At 36.0% G+C, this 22,950-nt stretch overlaps 1 protein-coding gene across 1 annotated transcript in view; it reads right to left on the reverse strand.

Moving 5' to 3' along the window:
* Nucleotides 1-280: 280 nt before the first annotated feature.
* Nucleotides 281-22,950, reverse strand: part of CBLB (Cbl proto-oncogene B, E3 ubiquitin protein ligase) — a 100,678-nt gene continuing 78,008 nt past the window's right edge. The window contains exons 6-12 of the mRNA XM_010022029.1: nucleotides 20,810-20,947; nucleotides 19,193-19,280; nucleotides 16,734-16,865; nucleotides 13,044-13,247; nucleotides 4,514-4,699; nucleotides 2,904-3,269; nucleotides 281-379 (exon numbers count right to left, since the gene is read on the reverse strand). Of these exons, the coding sequence (XP_010020331.1) occupies nucleotides 281-379; nucleotides 2,904-3,269; nucleotides 4,514-4,699; nucleotides 13,044-13,247; nucleotides 16,734-16,865; nucleotides 19,193-19,280; nucleotides 20,810-20,947 (1,213 nt within the window). The remainder of the gene's footprint in view (nucleotides 380-2,903; nucleotides 3,270-4,513; nucleotides 4,700-13,043; nucleotides 13,248-16,733; nucleotides 16,866-19,192; nucleotides 19,281-20,809; nucleotides 20,948-22,950) is intronic.

Below are 22,950 nucleotides of genomic sequence, written 5' to 3' on the forward strand. Positions count from 1 at the left end.
AAAACCAGACAGTATGTGCTCCCACTGCCAAATGGCTGTGAGCAAGATCTGCCAGAATTTATTCTCTCTTCCTATAAAAACATAGTATGTTCAATTAACATTAGAACTGCTCCCACTGAATCAATGCAATTTATGTTTCCTTTGTAAAATCACACTAAAGTTTACAGAAAAAGATACCGCCAGTTTATATTAGTTCATTTTGGTTTTCTTCATTTTTCTTTTAGCACCAGACATTCAGTGCTATTAACATTAATTAGCACATTTCTTCCATAAAGTTAACTTACTTTAAACCAGGGATGATGGAGGCAGCCGGAAGAGGGGGTGAAAGCCGTGGAGGGACATCATATTCTTCATTTATCGGATGACCATTTGAAAAGACCTAAAAATCACACGAGTTAAAATGCGTATCTCCTCCTGTTTATCACCACAGATGTTCATCAGCCAGGTATTACAAAATAGACCTTGAGAAGACTATGAGTAAAGTCTTTCCTAGGAGTTCACGTTACAGAGCTGTTATCTGAAGCGACTCAGTCATACTTGTTTCAGCTCACTCCCTTTGGGAGCTGCAGAACACGTTAGCTTAAAACTTTGCCAAAAGAGGAAGTTTCACATCACGGTTACTAGATGGACTACTCAGGTACAGCTGAACTGCTTGGAGGCAAAGTAAGATTTCAAGATTGCAAATCAATCAAAGTGAGAGAGATGAAGTACAGTGGGAAAACAACAGGTATAGCATGCTAAATATAATGCGTGATACAGTGCCTGCCAAAATCCATGTCCTACCCACAGGATTGTCTTCCTGACTCTTGGCTTTTACCAATAGCAAAAGGAGTATATGACAATTGATATATGCATTGGAGATGAAAATTCATTAGCTGCTTCCCTTGTGAATGTGCATACAGCTTGAAACAGTAATTCAAAGTTATCAGTTGCTCAATTTAACCAAATAACTTAGATACACTACCTGAAGATGACAGTATAAACAGCATCTGCTTAAAGAAACACATACGTAACTTCTCCAGACTATACTGACACTTCTACAATGAGTGGTTATTCTGATTTGAGAAGTATTTATTCCATCAGCTTCAATACAGTGCCAAACCACAACTGAAATGCTATATGAAGGTGCAATTAAAGGTACAAACACAGTATCCATTGAAAACCAGATGAAAAACTATAGCAGTTTAAACAATTGCTTAGTTGTAAGTAAAACTGTGGTATTTTGCCCCAGTGCTATCAAAACGACATTCTAATTTGATCTAACATCATGGACTTTTTAAGCACCTTTCATCATATATGTTTATGTTCTTTACCAATGCTAACTGAATTTCAGTAATGTACTCTCAAAATAATCAAAACATCCATATAAAAAAAAAAATAATAAATGGAGATAGAAAGGTTAAATAGCTTGTGACCTTGTGAAAAGCAAACAGAGGAAAAGTTATGATTTCTAGCTACTTCTTAGCACAAGCAATGTAGTCTTCAAGCAAAAAAAAAAAAAAATAATGAGCAGCTCTGAGCTAATAACCTGCTCTACGAATAAATTACTGAGCTGCTTTGATAAAATTGATTAGAGCAGAATTAGGAATTTTTCTTAGGCCATCACCACTTCATCTTCTCAGATGTAAGCCTCCCTAACTGTACACAGACTTGCAAGTTGTCTGAAGCTGCCTAATGCCAGAACTACTCCCTCTGTACTCTGCTCCCCAGATATCTTCAGTTAGCATAGAGAAACGATCTTTCTTTTCTTTTTCTTCAAAAAGAAACACCAGTTACAGACATATGTACTATTCACTGCAACCAAGGACAAGAAAAAGTACCCTTCCTGTGGGTGGCAAGCAGATACCCCCCAGGCAAACCAAGCCAGACAATCAGTGGAAAGCTTGCAAGTGGCAACTCTGAACGCACTCAGCACTGAAAATGGATTATTGGACATTGCACTGGACATTTGTCCTAGAAAAGTCAAAAGCTGCTACAGATAAATTATATCAATGTACAACTCCAGCAACTGAAGTTCTGATTTAAGTACAAAGGAGGAAAAATTCAGCTAAAGATACGTGTAATACTGTAAACAATAGACAAAGGGAGTTGCAATGCTAATTATCCACAATAATGTTTAGAGTACTGATGATAACCGCATCAAACAATGCAATACTGGTGTTGTGCCACTGAGCACTTTCAAGGATGCTACCCATATAGCCAGAGATAAAGATAAAATAAATGATTCTACATTTAGCTTGGCTCTGGAGGTATTTGTTTCCTCTTTCTTAGGGTCAAGGCAGGCTAGATTAGCGTATACTGAACATCATGACTAACTCAATGCTCTTTTGAAAATAAACTACACATCTGACCTTTAGAGTATTTAGCTTGTTATGTTAATGCATACAATATATCTGACAATTTACTTGTATACATTATCTGTACATATTTCATACATTACAGATTGAAGAGGTTGCCAAGTCCTCACCTCATCTATGACAGAGGTAACTGGAATATTTACTATTCCATCAGCAAATACCTACACAATTTTAACATAGGACACTTCCAAAGTAGTCTGAGATGCTATATAACTGTACTACAGCATAAGTGATATATTATTATTATTCATCAACTGTATGGAAACTTTGCTGAAAGAATATAGCAAAGCTCAAATTTTTTCTCCAAGCCATTTTTTGAAGATTTCATGTTAAAACTGTAACTTAGATCCTCACACACAGTTGCCTTACAAATCACAGTATTTAACAAACCATTTATTTATGACCAGCTTAATAATAAGTATCAACAGGAAATATTCAGAAACAATAGATCAACACTGATCAATACAAACAGTATATCAGCCAATGCAAGACAATGCTGCAGTAGGGCATCAAATTAGAATTTAACACATTCAGCTCTTTTCATACCTTGGCACCTTCCGCTGGCAGCTCATGACGTCTGTGTTTCCTCATAAATCCTGGATCAGAACTTACGCGGTTGTGCCTTCCATTTATGTTTGAAATTGCAGTCAGTCCTGGTTTGGGAGAAACCTCATTCCCTATTCGACATGCTACCAACTGACTTGTCCCGAACACATCTCTGGGACACCAGCCTTCAAGGGGCATCGGCTGGTCTCTGGAAGGCACACTTTCTGGATGATGCAGATGTCTGCTTATCCTATTGTCGGGTGGAATCGGAGGGGGCCTCTCCGGTGGGGGTGGTGGAGGATCACGCAAGGGAGGTGGTGGTGCTGGCAAAGGTTTGTCTTGTTTCCTCACCATACAAGGAGAAGACTAAACAACACAGCAAGTTAAAAAAAAAAAAAAAGAAGAAAAACAGTTACTTATAGACATGTATATTTCTCTCACAATCAAGTATGGTTTTACCATTTCTAATTGAATCACAATAGTACTTGTTAGTAGGTTAAACAGTAGTCTTGTCTTTGCATTCTGCAGACAACCTCTTGAGAAAGCATGCCCCCGTTTCTGCTGTTGCATAAGAAACCCATGGAAGAAGTGGAAGGGAGAAAAGACAACTGAGGTAGATTTATCTGACCCATAATTTTTTTCCAGAATTCATTACTTTGATCCCTTGAATCACTTATTAAGCTGCTGAAAAGAATTTGGAGGAATGTTTCTTAAAAACAGACTTCCTGATGCAGGAAGAAGTTTGAAGTAAAAAGCTGACAAAATAAATAGGGTACTTCATACTGGACTATTACAAGGACACAGGATTAAAGTCATGTTTTGAACTTGAATTTTAATTTGTCATCCAAAAATGAAAATTTTAAATCTATTTCCCTCCTCTCTATACAGCAATTACAACAAAATGATCAACTCATAATAGAGAACAAACAACATAGTATTTGTTCTCCTTCATGCTTACCCACTCAAAAAATAATTAAATCTTTACTATCATTAGTTTCATAAAACACAGCATACAATTTATTAGCTATAGAGTCATTATTATTTCCCTTGAAACCTGCATCCGAATATATGCCATTAAAGGTTTTGAAAGCAGTGTTATTTGCACATTTGAGGAAATTGAGTATCAATCATCATAAGAGCACAACATATAATTTTAATGAGATAATGACCTTTAAATCTATTTTCAGGAAACTTTCATTTCTATTTATTTTCATTAATCAGGATTTATTACAGAAGTGATCCATTACAGCAATGCCTTTAAAATTCTGACTATAACCAAGTACAACATAATCATCAGACAAAGAGAGGTCACATTTGACCAGCACATGGGGCTGTAAACATCTGACTATGCATTATGCAAAGGGACAAGCATTCACCAAAGTCAACTGAAGGAGATAAGAGACTTAATGTGGATCTAATTTAAAGTTTCTAAGCTACAAGGAATTAAAAGTTCTTTTGGAAAGAGTAAAATCCTGAAAAAGTAAGTACACACATAGAAAAATTCAGAACAGCCAATCTTCCAAAACAAATAAGCAAGCTAACCTTGAAAACAATCAAGCACAATTTATCAATATTCATATATAAAGAAATAATGGTTCAAAAAGACTCACCTTTGGTGATCCAGTTGGGCTAGCACATGGTGACCGTGCTACTCCCTTCTGAATAAGATCCAGACGAGGAGGTACAGGTGGAAGACTAAGATGTGGGATTTGCAGGGGGTCTGGAAGCGGTTTTCTTCTTTGTGCAAGAGGGGAAGATCCTGGGGAAGTCACCGGTGAATTCTGCCTTTCATTGCACTTCAAGATAGAAAAAAACACCAAAAATTAGTATTTACCTGATGATCAAATATACAACTGCCATTGCATGACTAAAACATTTGATACTTGTCAGGTATTTAGTAAAAGTCATTTATCATAATGGACAATCTGCTGCTCTTTTAATTAATACACAGTATAGGTGTTCATCTTATAGTTGCTGAGAAAGAAGTCTACAAGTCATTTACTTTAAAACTAAGATCCATGTTAACCTGTGATGAAAATTAAAGTATATTCCAGTAATTTAACAAGCAAGCAATCACTGCCATACAAAAGGAAACAATCACGAACATAGATAGAGATTCTACTGTAGTACTGCTACTCTTGATAACCTTTTTGTCACTAGAGAGTACTCAATCTAAAATTCTATAAATGACTTTAAAAAGCTGGATGTCTATATTTTCTGCTATCTACAGACCATTTTCAGATCACACTTTGATAGAAAACAGAATGTATGCATCTTCTGAAGACTTAGAATCAAAATCATCAGCAAGCCAGTAGCCAAAGAATTTAATTCATTCCTTATTTATTTGATGATATTTATCATGTTTATCATGTTAGCAAATATTGAACTAATGACACACATACTTAACGTCATACCCAGTAGCAAATTGTGATTTTTTTCCCCCTCTCTTGACTTATCCTTTCAAATTCATCAGAACCAAAGACTTCATTCCTCAATATACACTCCATCTGTTTTTGCAACTAGTTCCTGAACCTCATCTGGCTCAGTCTTAACAAACACAGTTTAGGTGTTTGCAATAACCAGTTAAAGTTTTTTTCTGTGAACTTACTGTATTTGTTTCAGTGTACTGTAAGTAAACCCAGATGTTTATGCTGTTCAGTGCTTTCCCTGGCAGTAGACATGAGTAGGTGGAAGACATTCACACCAAGCATCAGCCTTAGGCCACTTGTGCACTGAGGCATCCTAGTATTCTCACTTGCATATAGAGGCTAGGAATCTGACATCTTCCTAGGTAAAGCCTAAAAAATTGCTCACAAAAATGTGCCCATGTTTAAGCTAAATCACTTAGATCAAAATTTCTCCCCTCTTTTTGTAAGCTTTTTCTCAATGCTGTACATCCCATAGTGATGACAGCGATGAGACTAGGAAGCTCTTTAAAAAGGAAAACAAATAAACAACATTACCTTCCTTCACATATAGCAACTATATCAAAGAAATTCAAAAAGCAGATCCACAAAAGGATACAGTACAGACTCCTTACTCAGTGCTCTGTGTCCTACATCTTAGTTTAGTATTCTGTTCTATACAATTGAGACTGCTGCCAAAATTCCTTCCAGAATAGGAGCCACCACAGTGTAACTTGATAACATTGCAAGAAAATGTAAGAGAGGAGCAAGGAAGTGTTGAAGAATGCTGGAAGGCATTCCATTGCCAGAATGACTTTTTTTTTTCACTTAATACTTATCACTTGGTCCACACACGTAAGGTCAGTATCACAGCTACACATTCAACTTCAAGAGACTGAGCAATTTAATATTTGTGCTATTCAAGGCTACCAAAAGTTACCCAGATTCTCATTTCGATGAAGCGGTCACAATGTTCTTATTAAATGGCATGAATACAGTCCTTAAATTTTCTTTGTTTCCTTTAATTGGTGGATGCCCCTGATCTTGAGTGGAACACCATGAGGATAAACACTTGAATGACTGAGGCGCTTAGCCTTTCTGAACATAATGGAAAGTTGAATAACTAAGCTAGATGTGTATCTCACAAGCACGCTTGAGCAACTGTAATTATGCAATGACTATAAACTGAATGTCAATTTGTTTCCCTTAACAGAAAGCATCTATCAGTTAAACAGCATAATAAGCATTGTATCATTTAATAGCATTAGTTTTCAAAGTGTAGTTATACCTCCACCAAGCATTCCCAAAAGCCAAGAGCCTTGTAATATAATATATTCAATGCTTTAGCAGACAGAAAACTAATTTATTTCCCAAATTACTTGAAATAGAACGAAATAAGCAGGTCACACCTCCAAAAAGATCCAATTATTCAAAATAAAGTGTTGTAGTAAGTGACTACATTTTACGGTGATGCACAATGTAGCGTGTCTCAGTCAGCAGGGAATTGCTCCAGAAGAAGAAATTATCCTCTATGTAACAGAAGTTGGAAACAAAGAATAAGAAAAATAGGAAATACTGAAAACAGAGCATTGGATAGGTAACATTTGTTTGGAATTTAAGATGTTCTAATTGCTGTACTATCACATTAATTAACATGACTTCCTCAGAAGTTAACTACCCGACAGTCATTAATGTCACAGCGCCTGTAGTAATATGAACTGACAGCTAAATGAACAACAGTGTAGTGATAGCATTTTAAGACTACCCATCACTGTTTCTATATGTTAACCTTCTCTTACACAGTTCTACTCTAAAGAATCACTAGATAAAATGACATGCTCATCTGTCAGTAAGCCCACTGGTCCCATCCAGGTCAGACTTCTTTTCTCCTGCCATAATAACAGTCCAGCTCCAGCAGAGACAGAAATCATGGAAATATTCACATCTAAAACTCAGTGAGATCTGATGCTATTTTCAGATTTATGGAAACAAGTGGTTGAAAGATACACTTTATATGTAGTAGGCAGCAACAAAATACAGAATAATGTGAAAATTCATTGAAAATTTCAAGATTCTTAAAAGCTGACACATTTTTTAATCCCATTGAAGCAAGAGACTTAATTTATATGACAAACTTCTAGTTCCATATATATTTAATATTTAGCTATCTCTACCCACTGTATTCCATGGATAGTAAATCACAACTGCCAAAATGAAATGGAAATTTTTCAAAGTAGTGTGTATGTGAAAGGACTTCAATTTTAGCTTACATCAATAATCTTTCATACCCCTGAACTACAGTTGCTCACAGCCACAATGCTATCACAACATTATGATTCCTTGTTTGGATCTACTGATCTAAATATTTCACAGCAACAAATAGTTTTTTTCAGCGTTCAATATCGTATTTCCATCATATTCCCATTATAAAAAACCCCATGCTTTTCCTGTCCGCCCCTGTCCAACCTGTCTAGCTACATCATTTGATGTTTGTTGACAGCTACACCAACAAGACAGTTGCATTTTATGTGGGTACCAGAGCATTAACAGATGTACATGATACCTACTCTTTCTGGCAGACTCCCTAAGGAGGAAGAGATTTGAAATTTTTGTTTGTCACATATTGGAGATTTCTGTGTATTTTCTATTGACTGGAAATGAAGGAGCAATAAGAGCAGCACAGTGACAAAAAGATAAAACAAGTGAGTGATTAAGGCACAAACTAATACAAATGAACTGGCAGTGACAGAAGACAGACCTTCAGTGCACAAAGGGGCTCTGCTGCAATACACAGACCTGTGCAATAAAGATGTAATTAAGGAAAAGAACACAGACTCCTTTGTAACAACATGGACTTCAGCTGGCTGGCACAACTGCTGCCAAGGGAAAAGCAGCTGTGACTTACTGCACAATTGTACTGCAAAGCAAATCACATGTGTTATTTAATCAGATGTGTTTATTACTGGGATATACTGGTATCAGTTTGCCCCTGGTGGTTGTGAGTTCAAGAATAAGCCTGTTTCTGACATTGATTACAATGTCTAGTGAAGGTTCTTCTGATGGAAATATTATCAGTCAGGCTATTGAATCTAGAGCTTTAACTTCAAATGTCTTTCTGTCAAATAGGCACACATGAAGAGCATACTTAACACAAATCCTAACAAGTGAGTCGCTGAGGAATGTTATCCTGATTGATAATGTGCTGCTGGACCAAACTCAGTAATTTATAAATTTCATAATAAGATATCTAAGAAGGTCCAAGCAGACCTACACCAGAAATGGACTTTTAATTTCCAAATAGTTCCCTGAAGTTTTTGCTACTTATAATCAGAGTAACTCAAATATTTGTTATTTCTTGTTAGGATAAAATGTGACATAAACAGATTAGTATAATTTGCATTTAAAATTTTTTATGATGATATAAAATTACATCACTTAACACTGGTGGATGTAAACGCTTTTTATATAGGTGGGTTTGTTCTTTATTTGATCTGTCCTTTGCTGACCCAGGAAAATGCATGTGAAGGAGGGAGAGGCAGTTAAGGCTGTGAGAGTCAGCACTACACTGCCTAGGGGAATCAGTTAAGTACATTTTAACCAAGGAAGGCAGCCTGCCTCTCAGCATTTATGCCTCTTTCAAAGACTAATAATTAAGCAGTTAAGGACTCTCTTGTTGTATGGTATAATTTTAAAAAATTTCCACAAACCAGGTGTACCATTAAGAAGGAAGTGACATGTATGAATGAGTTAAGAATGTACAGATGAAGGGAATACCTGGGTATATATTTGAAGTCTTGTAATGGATGCCTTTCTACATTACCAGAAAAAAGTCAATTTAATAACATGGAAATGATGGGGAGGAGTAAAAAACAGTCACCTTCTGTATTTTGAGAACCAAGGTCTTTTGTTAAGTTTGACTTACCTGCTGGAAGAACCTTAATCATGACAAACAGTGGCTTTCAGCTTTGACAATTTCCTGTAACTATTTTGAAGTAACATTGTGAATAGAAGCCAGGTTTTGGTGCATACAGATAGGAAATTCATTGCAGAGAAGACGGTAACTCCCCAAACAAGGTAACCTCAGTCAGTTTTAGAAGAAAGTGTATTTAAAGAATGTTAATTCACTTTAAGCTATTGAAAACCTCAGTCTCCTATACTGCTAGGGCCCTCCTCTATGTTTTCATGTAATATTATTTGGATCAAACAGTTATCTTAACACTTACAAATTTAAAATTATTTGCTCTTAACAAGAACTCCCACACTACGCATTTTCCTTCTTTTCTTTCTTTCAAAAAGATGTGTATTAAGCTACGTCTTGTACAAGGTACAGTAATAGGTAACTAAATTAATTGGGACAATGGAATATTAAACATTATGGAATAATAAACATAGTCTGCTAGAGACTCAAATGCTCTCTTCAAAAATGAAGAAAGTAATTTTTAATTTTTACCTGAGCCTGTAATCTGAATGTTTTTTTAAAGTGCATTTCTTAACCCTGTGCTTGGCTAGCACAAACAGCACAGAGCTGAGAAAAGGAACACTTCAGGCAATAACTGCATTAGCTAATCTTATACCATGGGGCTGGAAATTTCTCAGCGATGAGACAATTAAGAGATTTTGGCACCACTCTTCATCTTTCTTTTATAAAGAAATGTCTGCAGACAATTTGGAAATTAAAAAAAATAAGATGCTCGATGAGGCAGATACACAGACTAATTGCAGTGGATTTCTCTAAAGCCTCTGTTACAGCTGATGTGCTGCTGCTGCTGACTCACACACAACACCTAGCAAGAATGATTCACTTCTCTCAAAGTGTATCCATTTACTCATTGCATTAAAGAATTGTGGCTATTCTTTTCCTTAAAGCATTTTCTAGTCTGAGGTCCCTCAGGGACTTAATTCAGGTACCTCTCACAGTTTATGAGCACACTTCAGAGACAGAGTGATAAACTGCAAAACTGGTATTTTTTGATATCCAACTTATAATTCACACAGGTATAGCAGGTGATAAAATACTGTATCTTATTTACACTTTAATGATAATTCCAAAAAGTGTTTTTCATTCTGTCATGAGCTCACTTAAAAATCCACCCAGACCCCTCAAACGGTGATGTACCTGACTGTGTGTGCTTCTAAAATCAGCTTACTGCAACTATTCTTTGCATTATGAATATATTTCCAAGCACAAGTTCCAAAGATAGTGAAAATTGGTAGTAACAACTTCAAAACATTTTAACATTGCCCATCCCGCAAGGATTTCGGGACAATAAGGGTTGATTTGAATATTTCTGCAACACATCAAAGCCTTACAGTAACTTTCATCAGGACTTTATGTCCCTGGAACTTTCCTCTTCCAGCAAGATTAACATCACAGCAAACTACTAGCCAGATGTGCCACAAAGAGATTTTCTCAGCAATACCTACATGGTCTAGCCAGGTGATTTGAGACAAAATCAGCCCATACGATTTTCAAGGATTAGCAGCTTTACATTGAGAAAGCATATGACATTCCTTGCAATAAAATAAGAATTGAAAAAATTGTTCATTGGGACTACAAAGTAACAACAGTATCAGCAGGTTGGCTGCAAGAACTAAATTATTTCTGTCACCTAACTTCCACTGTTTAACAAATAAAATTAGTATAACATAGCCATTACGCAAGTACCACGTTCATATTAACAGCATTAACAAAGAAAATTCAAAAACCCTACATAACGTCATAAAGGAAAAAAAGAACTTATTCTAGAAGGTTATGAAGAAACACTGTTCAGTGGGAAAAATAAACAAGCATTACAAGAAATAGACAAGGCTAATGAAGGCATTACTAACAAGAAGTGTATATAAACAATGTCATATGCCACATGGTGTGATAAAGAGTATCACCGTACAACCACTGGTAACAGTTCTAAGAAGAAAACAGTAGTTGAAAAAAATCACTAAATGACCTGATAAATCAGCACTTTTAAGTAGGGACTTAAAGAGGCTACCAAAACGTGGAGAATGCTGCTCCTAAACTTCAGGGATAATTAAGCAGGTTTCTCTCAATGCGCAACGAAACCAACGACATAAAAATAGCAAGCACCAAAGCACTCAAGCACTTGGTAGATACTGAAAACAAGACTGCTTATAGTAAAGCCTGTTGTTCCTTCTTTTGATAAAAGCATAATGCATTTTTGCCTTATCATGGAAGTGATAGTGCTATAAAAGCCCATCAATTCAAGGCTATCTCACAGAGGTTGGGCTGCAGACTGCAATTTAAGTCTAGGCAGGAAGGATAAACTGCTCTCAAGAGCAGGCCTGAAAGATATTCTCAGATATGAGGGTGCAACCTTTTATTTCAATTCTTAAAAATTAAAAAAAAAAAAAAAAAAAAAAAAAAAAGAAAACAAGAAAACACAAATACAATAAGGAAATGAAAATGTAAGATGTTACAGAAGTAATTCCAAGGCAACTATTCAATTTAATGATGATATTAAAAACTAAAATATAGAAAATACAGTGCAAAATTCAGTGTTGCACAGCCTCTGACAGTATCTATTCCAGACTAAAGTACAGTAATGAAAACTAACAACATAAACTTTTGTTAATAATAGTGCTTATTGATCAGAGATAAAATCTCCCAAGATCAAAGAAAGAAGATCCCAGAATTTAACACAGAGCATTTTCAGAACAAAAACATCCCAACATGGAGCTGTTGGAGCAAGTCCAGAGGAGGGCCACAAGAACGATAAGAGGACTGGAGCACCTCCCATGTGAAGACAGGCTGAGAAAGTTGGGGCTGTTCAGCCTGGAAAAGAGAAGGCTGCGGGGAGACCTCAGAGCAGCCTTCCAGTATCTGAAGGGGGCCTACAGGGATGCTGGGGAGGGACTCTTCATTAGGGACTCTAGTGGTAGGACAAGGGGTAACAGCTTTAAACTTAAACAGGGGAACTTTAGGTTAGATATAAGGAAGAAGTTCTTCACAGTGAGGGTGGGGAGGCACTGGAATAGGTTGCCCAAGGAAGTTGTGAATGCTCCAACCCTGGAGGTGTTCAAGGCCAGGTTGGACAGAGCCTTGGGCGACACAGTTTAGTGTGTGGTGTCCCTGCTCATGGCAGGGGGGTTGGAACTAGATGATCTTAAGGTCCTTTCCAACCCTAACTATTCTATGATTCTATGAAGAATCTCAGATAAGCTTTTACTGCTAAAAGAACCTGCTGATGAAAATAAAAGTGGGGTGGAAAAATCATGGACAACTCACATGAAACATGATTAAAAGCAATACAAATTCAGTTACACGTTACCCTTACAAAGCAATAATATTTATAACCTCTTTAGAAATGCAAGTTTAATCATAAAACATTCTGTGTATGCATATACAAACATTTGCAGAAAACTAGTAATATATTCTGTATATATGAAATTTTTTTGTTCCTTACAAATAACAGTTCAGGAAATTGCCCATACAGTATATTTTGGACAAGAGTCTCAGCTGGTGCAAACTCATTCTACCTCCATTATAAACAGAGTTAACTCAGTTTGTATCAGTTGAGAGTCTGGAATTTTCTTTTTCTTCCTATTCAACTTCACCCTTATTGCTGCAGTATTGATGCATTCTGTTTTTTCAACCCAAGAACTCTTCAATTAGTTGGTGAAAACTAGAGCACGAAGTGCAACCTCTCATTGTTCAAAGTTACAGGCAGCTTCACTTCCAAACATACAGCTTTACCTGGTCTGCAAGTATTTGAAAACTTACCTTTCGGACTGAAGCCAAACGATTCATCACTAAAGACTCTTCTCTATCATCATCATCATCCAAGTCCAACATGGGCATACTAAAGCTGTCAATAATACTGCAGCACCTGGAGTTTTCATCCCTTGGATCAAAGGGATCCACAATGATTGGTTCAGTTCCTTTGATTTCACAGCGGCAGAAAGGACAGCCTTGGCCATCAGATTCCTACAGCAAGAAAAAAAAAAAAGTACATAAATGTTAAAAAAAAAAGTAATTTAAAAAGTAGGTCTTAAATCTTTCAACAAAAAAGGCCCTTAACAGGTCTCTAAGAGCTTGTAAAGAAGCATGGGAGTAAACAGGAAACAGATTCCTAGATATTTAACTATAGTAAATGGTGAAATGACTGCATTTTTAAAGGTGTTTGTCATCAAAAGGTTAAGCTTCACTTAAAAGTAACTAATCAAAATGCAACCATTACCTCTACAAAGCACCAAAATTTAATTGTCTTAGTATTACATGTCAGGAAGTAACACCTTGACTTTTAGGATTACGATTTTCCTCTTCCTTTAGAGGAAAGAAGGTGAGGTGTGTAGACAAAAATAATGCATTTTATTATGTTATCTTTTATATTAAAGTATTTCTTTTTCATTTTAAGTTAGAAAATGCAGATGAGCTTTAAGGCATGCAGCACTTACTCTCTGAAGAACATATATACAGTCCATCACAGCTGCAACATTACCACCATTCAGCAATACACATACAGAACATCTAAAGCTACAAACATTTTTTGACATGTTTAAGTAACAATCCAGGACTTTACTACATTTTCAGTAAATTATGTAAAACAAGAAACTATTTTCACATGTTATCAGAAATAAGAATCATTTGAATTTTAACCTCTAAGTGATATTATATGTTAAATGATTTTCAAGCAGCCGTTTTCCATTCCTTTTACTCATTTCAGAAATATTTTTTGCCTCATCAGAAGTAATCAAAAAGCCTTTAAAGTATTTCAGGCTATAACGAACAAAAATATCAGAGAGAAGTCTTGAGAGGCATGACAGAGATTTGAATTAAAAAAACCCAAAAAAATCCTGAAGTTTTGAGAGATCAAGATAATTCAGTGTGAATTCAGGTATCACATTGTGTCATATTTAGGCAGATAGACAGCTAAAAAGATACAAACACCAAAATTAATTCTCAATAGCCTACCTATTCTGAAATAACCATCAAGCAAGCACAGTTTTTTGATTTCTCAGATATAAGGACAGCTTTGATTTTCTTTTTCTAGCATTATTTTTATCTTGATACTTGCCAGTCTTACGAAACTGACAGATGTTTTTACAGTTTGTGGAAGAACTGTATCCCAAGGCCAGATAGCTATAAATGATGTCTCCTGACAATAGCCATGTCTATCTGCATGGTTAGTACTGGATTTTCATTGTGTATGGAAAGATACACGTAATTTACTGTCAGCAGCCTTGCATTCTAATTACACAGTCTTGTCAGCACCCCTTACTACCTCAAAGAGTGTCTCCAAATTATATGTAACTACTGAAGTAATCATTGTCAAGGGAACAGAAGTCCTCCCTTACTCACAGAATTCTTTACAGTTTCATTTTCTAAAAACAGCCTTACAGATGAGGCACAGAGCTTTTAATTTTCAAGGCTTTCTTCTATCCGAATTCTTATATCTGAATTCAAGTAGTTCTGTACTAGCAGATTCCTTCCTTTCTTTTGAAAAGCACTAAGTTCACCAAAAAAAATTGGGTAACCAATCACAGCAGAAGAGACTTCTATTCCAAAGTATGAATACAACTGAGAAATTAAAACTGAGCTCTGACATGTCTATATGAATACACATTTGTCCATGCCCACAGAAATGTTACTTAGGACACTGAGAGAGTAGCTATTGTGAACCTTACAATGCAGCATACATGCCCATATGCTTTTAGAATGAAGTCCAGACATGCAGTTTTTAGACAAGAGCAGAGTTCTGTGGAAGAAAATTACATTTTACTCCTATTGCATAATACAAAAAGAAACAGTTAAAGCAAGTCTTATTTGAGAGAGTGATCTCCATAACGGTGAACAACTCAATCAGCCTTAGGATTCTATGCAGATCTAATGTTGCTTGCTCAATTTTTTTCTGCTTAGTGAAAACATCTGTATTGGATCTTGAGGCATATCTAATGAGCAATTATGCTGCCAATTAAACGCTAGCCCACCAGAAGCTTGCAACAGCTAATGCTGTTACAGTGTAATATTTCTTCATAGCCTCAGTAATTATACAAAAGTTAACTTTGTAATATAGTCCAAAATGTACCTGGCCTATTAGAGTTGGTTGCAATGTTTTGATGAAGCTTGATGTTTTTGAACATTAGTTCTTCGAGCCTAAAATGCTTTGTTGTCCTCTTCCTGGATCCTTAGCCACTGGCCAAAGTACTGAAAACCTTAGGTTCTCAAGTCTCCAGAATCAGAGCACATCAATGGCACAACATGGAACATGCCGCTACCATGCAATGAGACACCCAGCAACCAAAAGTAAAAGATTTCAGTCTGTCATTCAGAATGAAACTGTTAAGAACAAAGAAAGGATACTCCTGAAATGAGAAATACTACTCCAGCTCAGCAGTTGCTTAGTAGTGAAATAAATATTCTTATTTGGGTATGTCCAAAATGAAATTTTCTCAGAATTTCAGATGTGTGGGCAACATGAACGATTTGTGTTTGGAGCATCAAACTCAAGTTTCATCAAGAACACAAAATTGGAAAGTATGTACGAATACTCCTTTTTTGGCAAGCGTTATTGCTAATGGAAAAACAGAATACTGCCTGAGAACAGAATGACCCTTTCTTCCCCCCACAAAATACATATAGGAAGAAGAAAGGGGCAGGGAGGAGGTGGCAGAATTGATTCAGCTTGAGAAGCACTTATTAATGGGAAGTCAGAAGTTGTAAAGAGGAATGACCTCTGCTTTTTATTTTCATTTGTAAGCCAAAGCACTTGTTAACTTCACTGATCTAAAGGTACTAGTCCTCCCTTTTCCAAGACTGATATGTCCATGAACAAGATGAACAAAACACACCAACCTGTGTCACCAGGAAGTCTTTGTGGTTTTCTTACGATATTTTGTCAGTTACATTGAGAGATTAGAGTTTTCCCTCTATTCAGTCTCTTACCCCAGCAACTGTCTAAAGCTAGGTGGTTTAGTGCTTTACATATTACTAACATGAAACACAAGAATCCTAAGCTTGTTTTGCCACAGGCTACTTCTTTACCTGCACTACTGACTGAATCCTTCTCTCACCAAAGACAACTTATCTCCTTATACAACACTGTCTAGTCAGTTAACTGATCCCAGCTGCTACCTGTATTCTTCATGCCTTTTGAATACATCATGAAGTGAGCTGGTGGCTGACTTGGCACCAAATGCCCAGCTTTCACTGTCTGAGTAGATACTGCGCTCAGGAAATCCACTTAGCAGACATGAGCAAATGGCCTTGGCAAGCATGTAAGTCCAGATTTTAATGACTCCTGGAACTTTACTTTTTACAGATTTTGGTGCACAAAATGAAGAAGTTTGTCATTTTAAGTATATATATATATATGTCCTTGAACCCTCTCACTGAGTAACTGGACAAGTAAACATATTCCCACACTGTAAAGAAAATCCATCCTCTTCTCCACTAACCGAACAATGACAGTACCTGCCACGCTGTAAGACAAGAAGTGCACATCAGGTGTCCACAAGGCTCTATCTTCACATCCTTGTCATTCTCTGCACAGATTTTACACAGCTGAAAAGTGGAACCCATTTCACAGTACAATTCATACTGTTCCTGTAACAAAAAAAGTCATGATCATTTTTTTTACTGTGATTTGTTCAAAAAGAATATACTTGAGAACCAGTAGCGGCAAACATTTCTCTGAGTCCCCTGTTTTCCAATCCACTTTACTTATTAGTCAAGGAAACTATTGCTACTGATCTATTTAAAAGCCACACTAAGGTTACTGAAACAGCTTACTATTTTGCTTCTTCAAACCTGTGCTATACCACAATGCATTCTACAAAAGAAAGTTTAAAATAGCTATGCTTACTAGGTTTTCCACAAACCTCTCACGTAAGTGCTATGCAAGGCATACATCCTGCTTTTCCTTGGTTGCAGTTAAGAATAAGATAACAAATAAATGGTTTTAAGTGAGAAATTAAGGGATAAATGGGAACAAAATTGGGATTTCCTTTTCTAGGTACAAGTTTAGGACTAGTAAAAGTTATTGAATTGAATGCTGACAAGCAAGAGGTTTTTCTACCTACAGCAAGTATGTAGTATGGTAGTATGGTTAACTGAAGTAAACAACCTTTGTGAAGCAAATATGGCATGAATACCCCTCAGGATAACATGGCAACAGCCATGCACATATCATTCAGTACTTTGTATCTTTACAAGACGGACGGGAAGGTACAAAGAACACCTTAACAAATAATAGATAAAACTAGAGTCCAGAAAATTTTTTGAGAATTAGGTATTGTTGAGGAACTGGCAATTAAATTCATTTGTGTCAAAACAAAGATTTTTAGTCTTAAAAAAAAAAAAAAAAATTTTGAAAGCTTAAAATAAGTAGAATCCAGGTTACAGGAAAATTAACAGTTACTGATGAATAAAGGGAGGGGATATGAGGCTAAGAAAAAGAGAAAATAAAAGAAATAGCTCATATCTGCAGCTGTAGTCGGTATGTAGTGCTTATGGTAGAGCTCTCATAAAGAATCCATCTGCAGCAATCTAGCCCTGCAGCCACTTTTATACCATCTTTTCCTAATTTAAGCAGCTCTAGTGACAGCTTTAAACTACTACGGTTGTATATTATTTAAGACAGCATTCGCATAGTTCAGACTGTTGAATTACCATGAGAATTAACTAATGGTGTGCTCACAACTACAAGTTCAGAGGCAACTGGATTCATTCTGTGAATTCAAAACACAGGATGATTGGCTTGTGAAGAACAAGGTAATCACTGAGAATGTCTAAGCTGTTTTTCTTCTCCTTGAGGAAAAGTAAGGATATGGGACTAGAAAATTATGCAACACAAACATTTGATATCTCTGCATTACTCTTTCATTACTATTTTAAGACTGGAGGGAAAAGAAGGAAGTCAGAGAAATAGAAGTACTCAGACTTTCTTCAGGTAATTCTTTTTAAGAATTCTCTTACTTAGGAAACAGATATTTTCATAATGGTATTCCTGCTAATGCCATAGGTGATAACGAATACTTCTTTTCTAAAGTACTTCTGGAGGTGGAATGTACATAGAGCAGTCAGAATTACAGAAGATTCAGAAGGCCATTCAGTCTGCTTTGAAGAAACAAAAGACCATCTGAAACAGTATGGCTTCTGTCTAATCTGATGTCTTTCCCTGAACATATCATCAAGTCTTCCAGGTGCTTTTGACAGGAAAAATATCCTACACAGTATACCTTAGCCTACTAGTGTTAATTTCAGCACCATTTTTAATCAAGCACTTGTCTTGGGGTGGCTACTTCCTATTACTTGAGTATCAAACACCTGCACATTAGTTGATCAGACCATCATTTAACAAGAATACAAATACAACTAGATATTCTAATTTTCTCTGGAAAGTGACTCCCTGTAGACAGATAATTATTGCTGTTGCTATTCCCTCATCTCTCTTTTAATTCACACAATGGACAAAGAAGACAGGAGAGAGACCCTGGAACCAGTATCTTTGTGATAAACGAACTATACTTTTCCTCCTGGAGCTGTCAACTACCACTGCTATTCAGGTTTCAAAACTATCTTTTGATCTTGATTTTATTTCTGTAATCCCATCTGCTATTAGCAAGGTAACACCAAGCTACATAAACATGTAACATAAATGTCAGAAAAATCTTTAATAACTGTTAACACCTTTCTCACTTCGAAGAAGCTTATTATAAACAAAACTTTCCAAAACATACCATCTGCATCACCATCAGCTCTAAAGTTTAAAGGCTTATTACCCTGTTCTTCATCTAAGACCCTGCATCAACAACATATTTTCACTCTTATGTATTTATTTCTCACATTTTAATAAAAGCTTATTATCACTGCTAGATGGGATACTAAGGGAAGTGATGCTTAAAAAATAACTGAAAAACTCTGCAACATACCTGTGTGACTTTTATGTGGTCATGTGGTGTGGGTTCACATAATCCTGTCAAATCAGGATTATAACTTCGTCCATCAGGGAACAGATAGCTGCATCACAAGAAGATTGTTATAAATATGCACATTTCTTTACCTTTATTAGCTAAATATTACCTATGAAAATATGAAGGGGTGGAATTAGCTACAGTAGACATTAACCAAAACACATTATCTTTCCTCAGCCATCTTCATTACCTTTTGAGTGCAACTGAATTGCTACACGTACGCATTCTGATACATCCTCAAGTCTATTTACAAAAGCACAGGAAAGATTTTGGAATCAAATGCACAGATACCACCAGAATGCACCTGAGCTTTGATTAGCAGATAGCTTTCTGGGGGTAGCAGTATTGTAGGTCTTCATTTACAGTAAGCTTATACTCGCACATGCTCATAGTGACGTCTCCACTGCAAGCATCACACTTGATGTCTCTATAGACTATTTCAAGTAATGGAGTAGAATAGAAGGTAACAAACATTTTTGTACAGTTGCATGTAGTATGATACATGTAAAATTATATACATGTAAAAAATATTACATATGTGTTTATCTGTATATTATGTCAAGAATCTACACTGAGAACCCAAGATGCAGAATGGACTTTAAGAACCAATACAGGCATTTCAATCCTGTGAGAAACCAGAGACACTAAGTTGTTCTATATTCAGATTTATGTTACCTCTAACTTGAGAGTCATTTTGTTAAGTCACACTGTGAGAAAGTTATATTTACATAGGGTACAAAACCTACACTCTGAATAAATATTCTCAGTTCTAGTTTTTGTTTGCTCAGTTTTTGCCAAGTAGAAACACTACCGTAAGTGTGGTTTTTATCACAGGTATGAAATCATCATACCTGGAAAACATTACTGGACTGTGCAGGACTGGGAAAAACTGCAAGATTGTAAAGGGTTTCTCAATCTTTTCTTAAGGACTGATCAGTTCTCCCTCCCCATTTCTTCCCCCCCCCCCATTATGATCATGTGGATATATCAAAACATGTATCCCAGTGAAAAGACTGACGACCAAAATTCGTCTGTTACTTCAGCCAACCTAGTAAAAGGTACTACTTCTCCATATAAGCTTAGACTCTTAGAATTATAAATCTCTTCAATAAACTATTAGAACCTGGAAAACGTTCTGGCTGTACAACATATAAAAAAGCAATTACATAGCTTTCAAATTATTGTCCAGAGTTAGACATATGAGTAACTGGTAGTAGTAATTGTTCAATAAGCTTAAGTGCATTTGGGACTCTTATGGGAGCGGGGTGGGGGAGGTGGAGGGGGCAGAAGGGAGGAATCAATGTGACAGCTGCCCGATTTTATTTTCTCCTGGAATTTACCTGCTATGAGTCATGGCTTTGGTTAACTTTCATTAACTTTGGTTAATGAAGTTACCTGCAAACAAGTGTTTTTCAAATGAATAAAAGGGACAGTCCTTAAACTTCAAAGGAATGCTAGACACCATATCCAGATCCTTTGTTTTAAAGATCTTTAATATATAACCATATAAGCATTAGAAGAACAAGGATATCAGGATTTCATATCTAAAGGTATCTTATAGGAATTTGTACTCACAATCCTTCCCGGCTGCCATCAATCAAAGCTTGAAACAGAGGCTTATTGTGAGGTATGGTCTGCAGTATGTTCCCATCACCAGTCACATATCCAATGGCCCACTGTCCCAAGCGAGTGCAACTCAGTCTGAAAATGTAGCTTGATAAAACCAGGACGAATAAAAAGTCAGTGTTAATCAGAGTTCAACAAAACAGTGAAGAAAGCAAGGGTATCCTATGGTGAAGACACTGAATTAGGTCTCTGAAGATTTTGGTCAGATTCCCAATTTTGCCACTTGGTCTTTGTGTAACCTCAAATAAACCCGCACCTTTTACACTGCGAGTTCCTTATAGGCAGAAATAAGATAACATTAGCAGTTCTCAAAGCTTCACGTTCACTGTGAATAGTCTTATTATATACATTTAGACACGTCATAAACTTTTCCAAGAACAGTGTACTATGTTATCAAATCTCTATAGCTACAACATATACCTATTGTGCATACACAGGCCAGTAGCCTCAATGAACGAAGAGGAAATCTACAACATTTTTAGGTGCAACAGAAATGTGAATGATAAATAATAAAACCTGCTCTAGCTGTGATGTTAATTTTGTGTGTAAAGGAGGTGAACAGGACAGAAAAAAATATCACTTCCACCTCAAAAAATATCAGATAATACCAGCCTAAACAGTCTTGGAACTTACACAGTTCCATATATTACAGGTGGTAGCTGGAAGTATACATAATGTAGACAAGAGAGCACAGAAGGAGGAAAAGGAAGATTATAGGCAACAGTATGGGGCAGGTTTAGCTTTTCTTACTAAAAACTGTAGTCCGATTCATGTCAGACACCACCTTATATGCAAGAACATCACTTAGAAAAGCATCCCACAGTGAAATACCACAAACTTCATTTGTTTATTAGAAAGAGCAGCTTTTCTTAATTATGCATCAGTTATTTATTTCCTTCCAAACTGTTTAAAATGAGAAAACTTACCCCCCCTGAAGTTTGGCATAGCTCTTACAACCTTTAATATGGCAAACATTACACTGAAGTAGTAATGAATTCTATTCATTTGAACAGAATCTTGTAATTTCCAAGATTAAAAAAGCAATTTCACTTCATATCTCCTCTTCCACACTCCAGTATTTCACCTAAGCCATTCAGAAAGTAATTTTCTGATATTCAATAGAAAGCTATCTTAAAAGTAACTCTCCATATACAAGGAACATAAAGGTAACTTTAGATAATTTCTCTATCACTTCTCTTTTATAATCACAGAATCAGAATCAATAATAGAGAAAATGCTAAATATAGCAAACACTCTTAAAATCAACCTAGTTATCTGATTCCCATATCAGTGTTTATGAATGCCAAGCTAAAAATCAGTGTGGACCCTACTGGACCCACAGGATACTTGTGCATATATACACTTGCTCCATATGGTAACTTAACAAGATACAATGTATTGTTTGCTAAAAATCAAAAGAAACAAAGTACAGAACATAAGTATAGCTAGATTTTCTAATAGGTTTCAAAATGATGCACTTTTAACTATGTAAACGTGATCCTGTAGCAAAGTTAAGACTACTAGAAATTAGAGAAAAAAGCTTCGTACCTGAAGGGTAAAACTGTCAAAATAAAAGTTAACTAATACAGGATTAAATACACTAATAAATTTTTATTTCTCCTGAGTGACAAAAAAAAAAAAAAAAGGACAAAAGAAGTGGCATAAATGGTGAAAGGTGAGTTTCAATTATTCAGTATACATAGGACCACACAGAAGTTATTCAAAACCAATACATGTCATGATATTTAATCTGACAGATTCCTTTTCTAGAGGCATTTTGTGATACAGAATCATTACTGGTGAAGAAAAACAAAAAAGGAACATAAAAGGAGCACATAAGCACTGATTAAATTAATAATTTAAGTGTGTTACCATGGAAGACGTAAAATGATTTTTACTTTACTATTAAGCAACAATTCAACACAAATTTTGAAAAGAAAATTATATTTCCTAATATGCTTTTCAAGAATGCCTTGCTTGTTGTAACTAATTCAGAAGGAAGGAAAAGCAATGGAATTTCATTGTTTTTTTTTTGTTTTGTTTATTTGTACTTACTTAGACTTCTGCGTGCTAATTTCTTTTTTTTTTCT

Source organism: Nestor notabilis, unplaced genomic scaffold (assembly GCF_000696875.1).
Source record: "Nestor notabilis isolate BGI_N333 unplaced genomic scaffold, ASM69687v1 scaffold11229, whole genome shotgun sequence".
Taxonomy (NCBI): Eukaryota; Metazoa; Chordata; class Aves; order Psittaciformes; family Psittacidae; genus Nestor; species Nestor notabilis.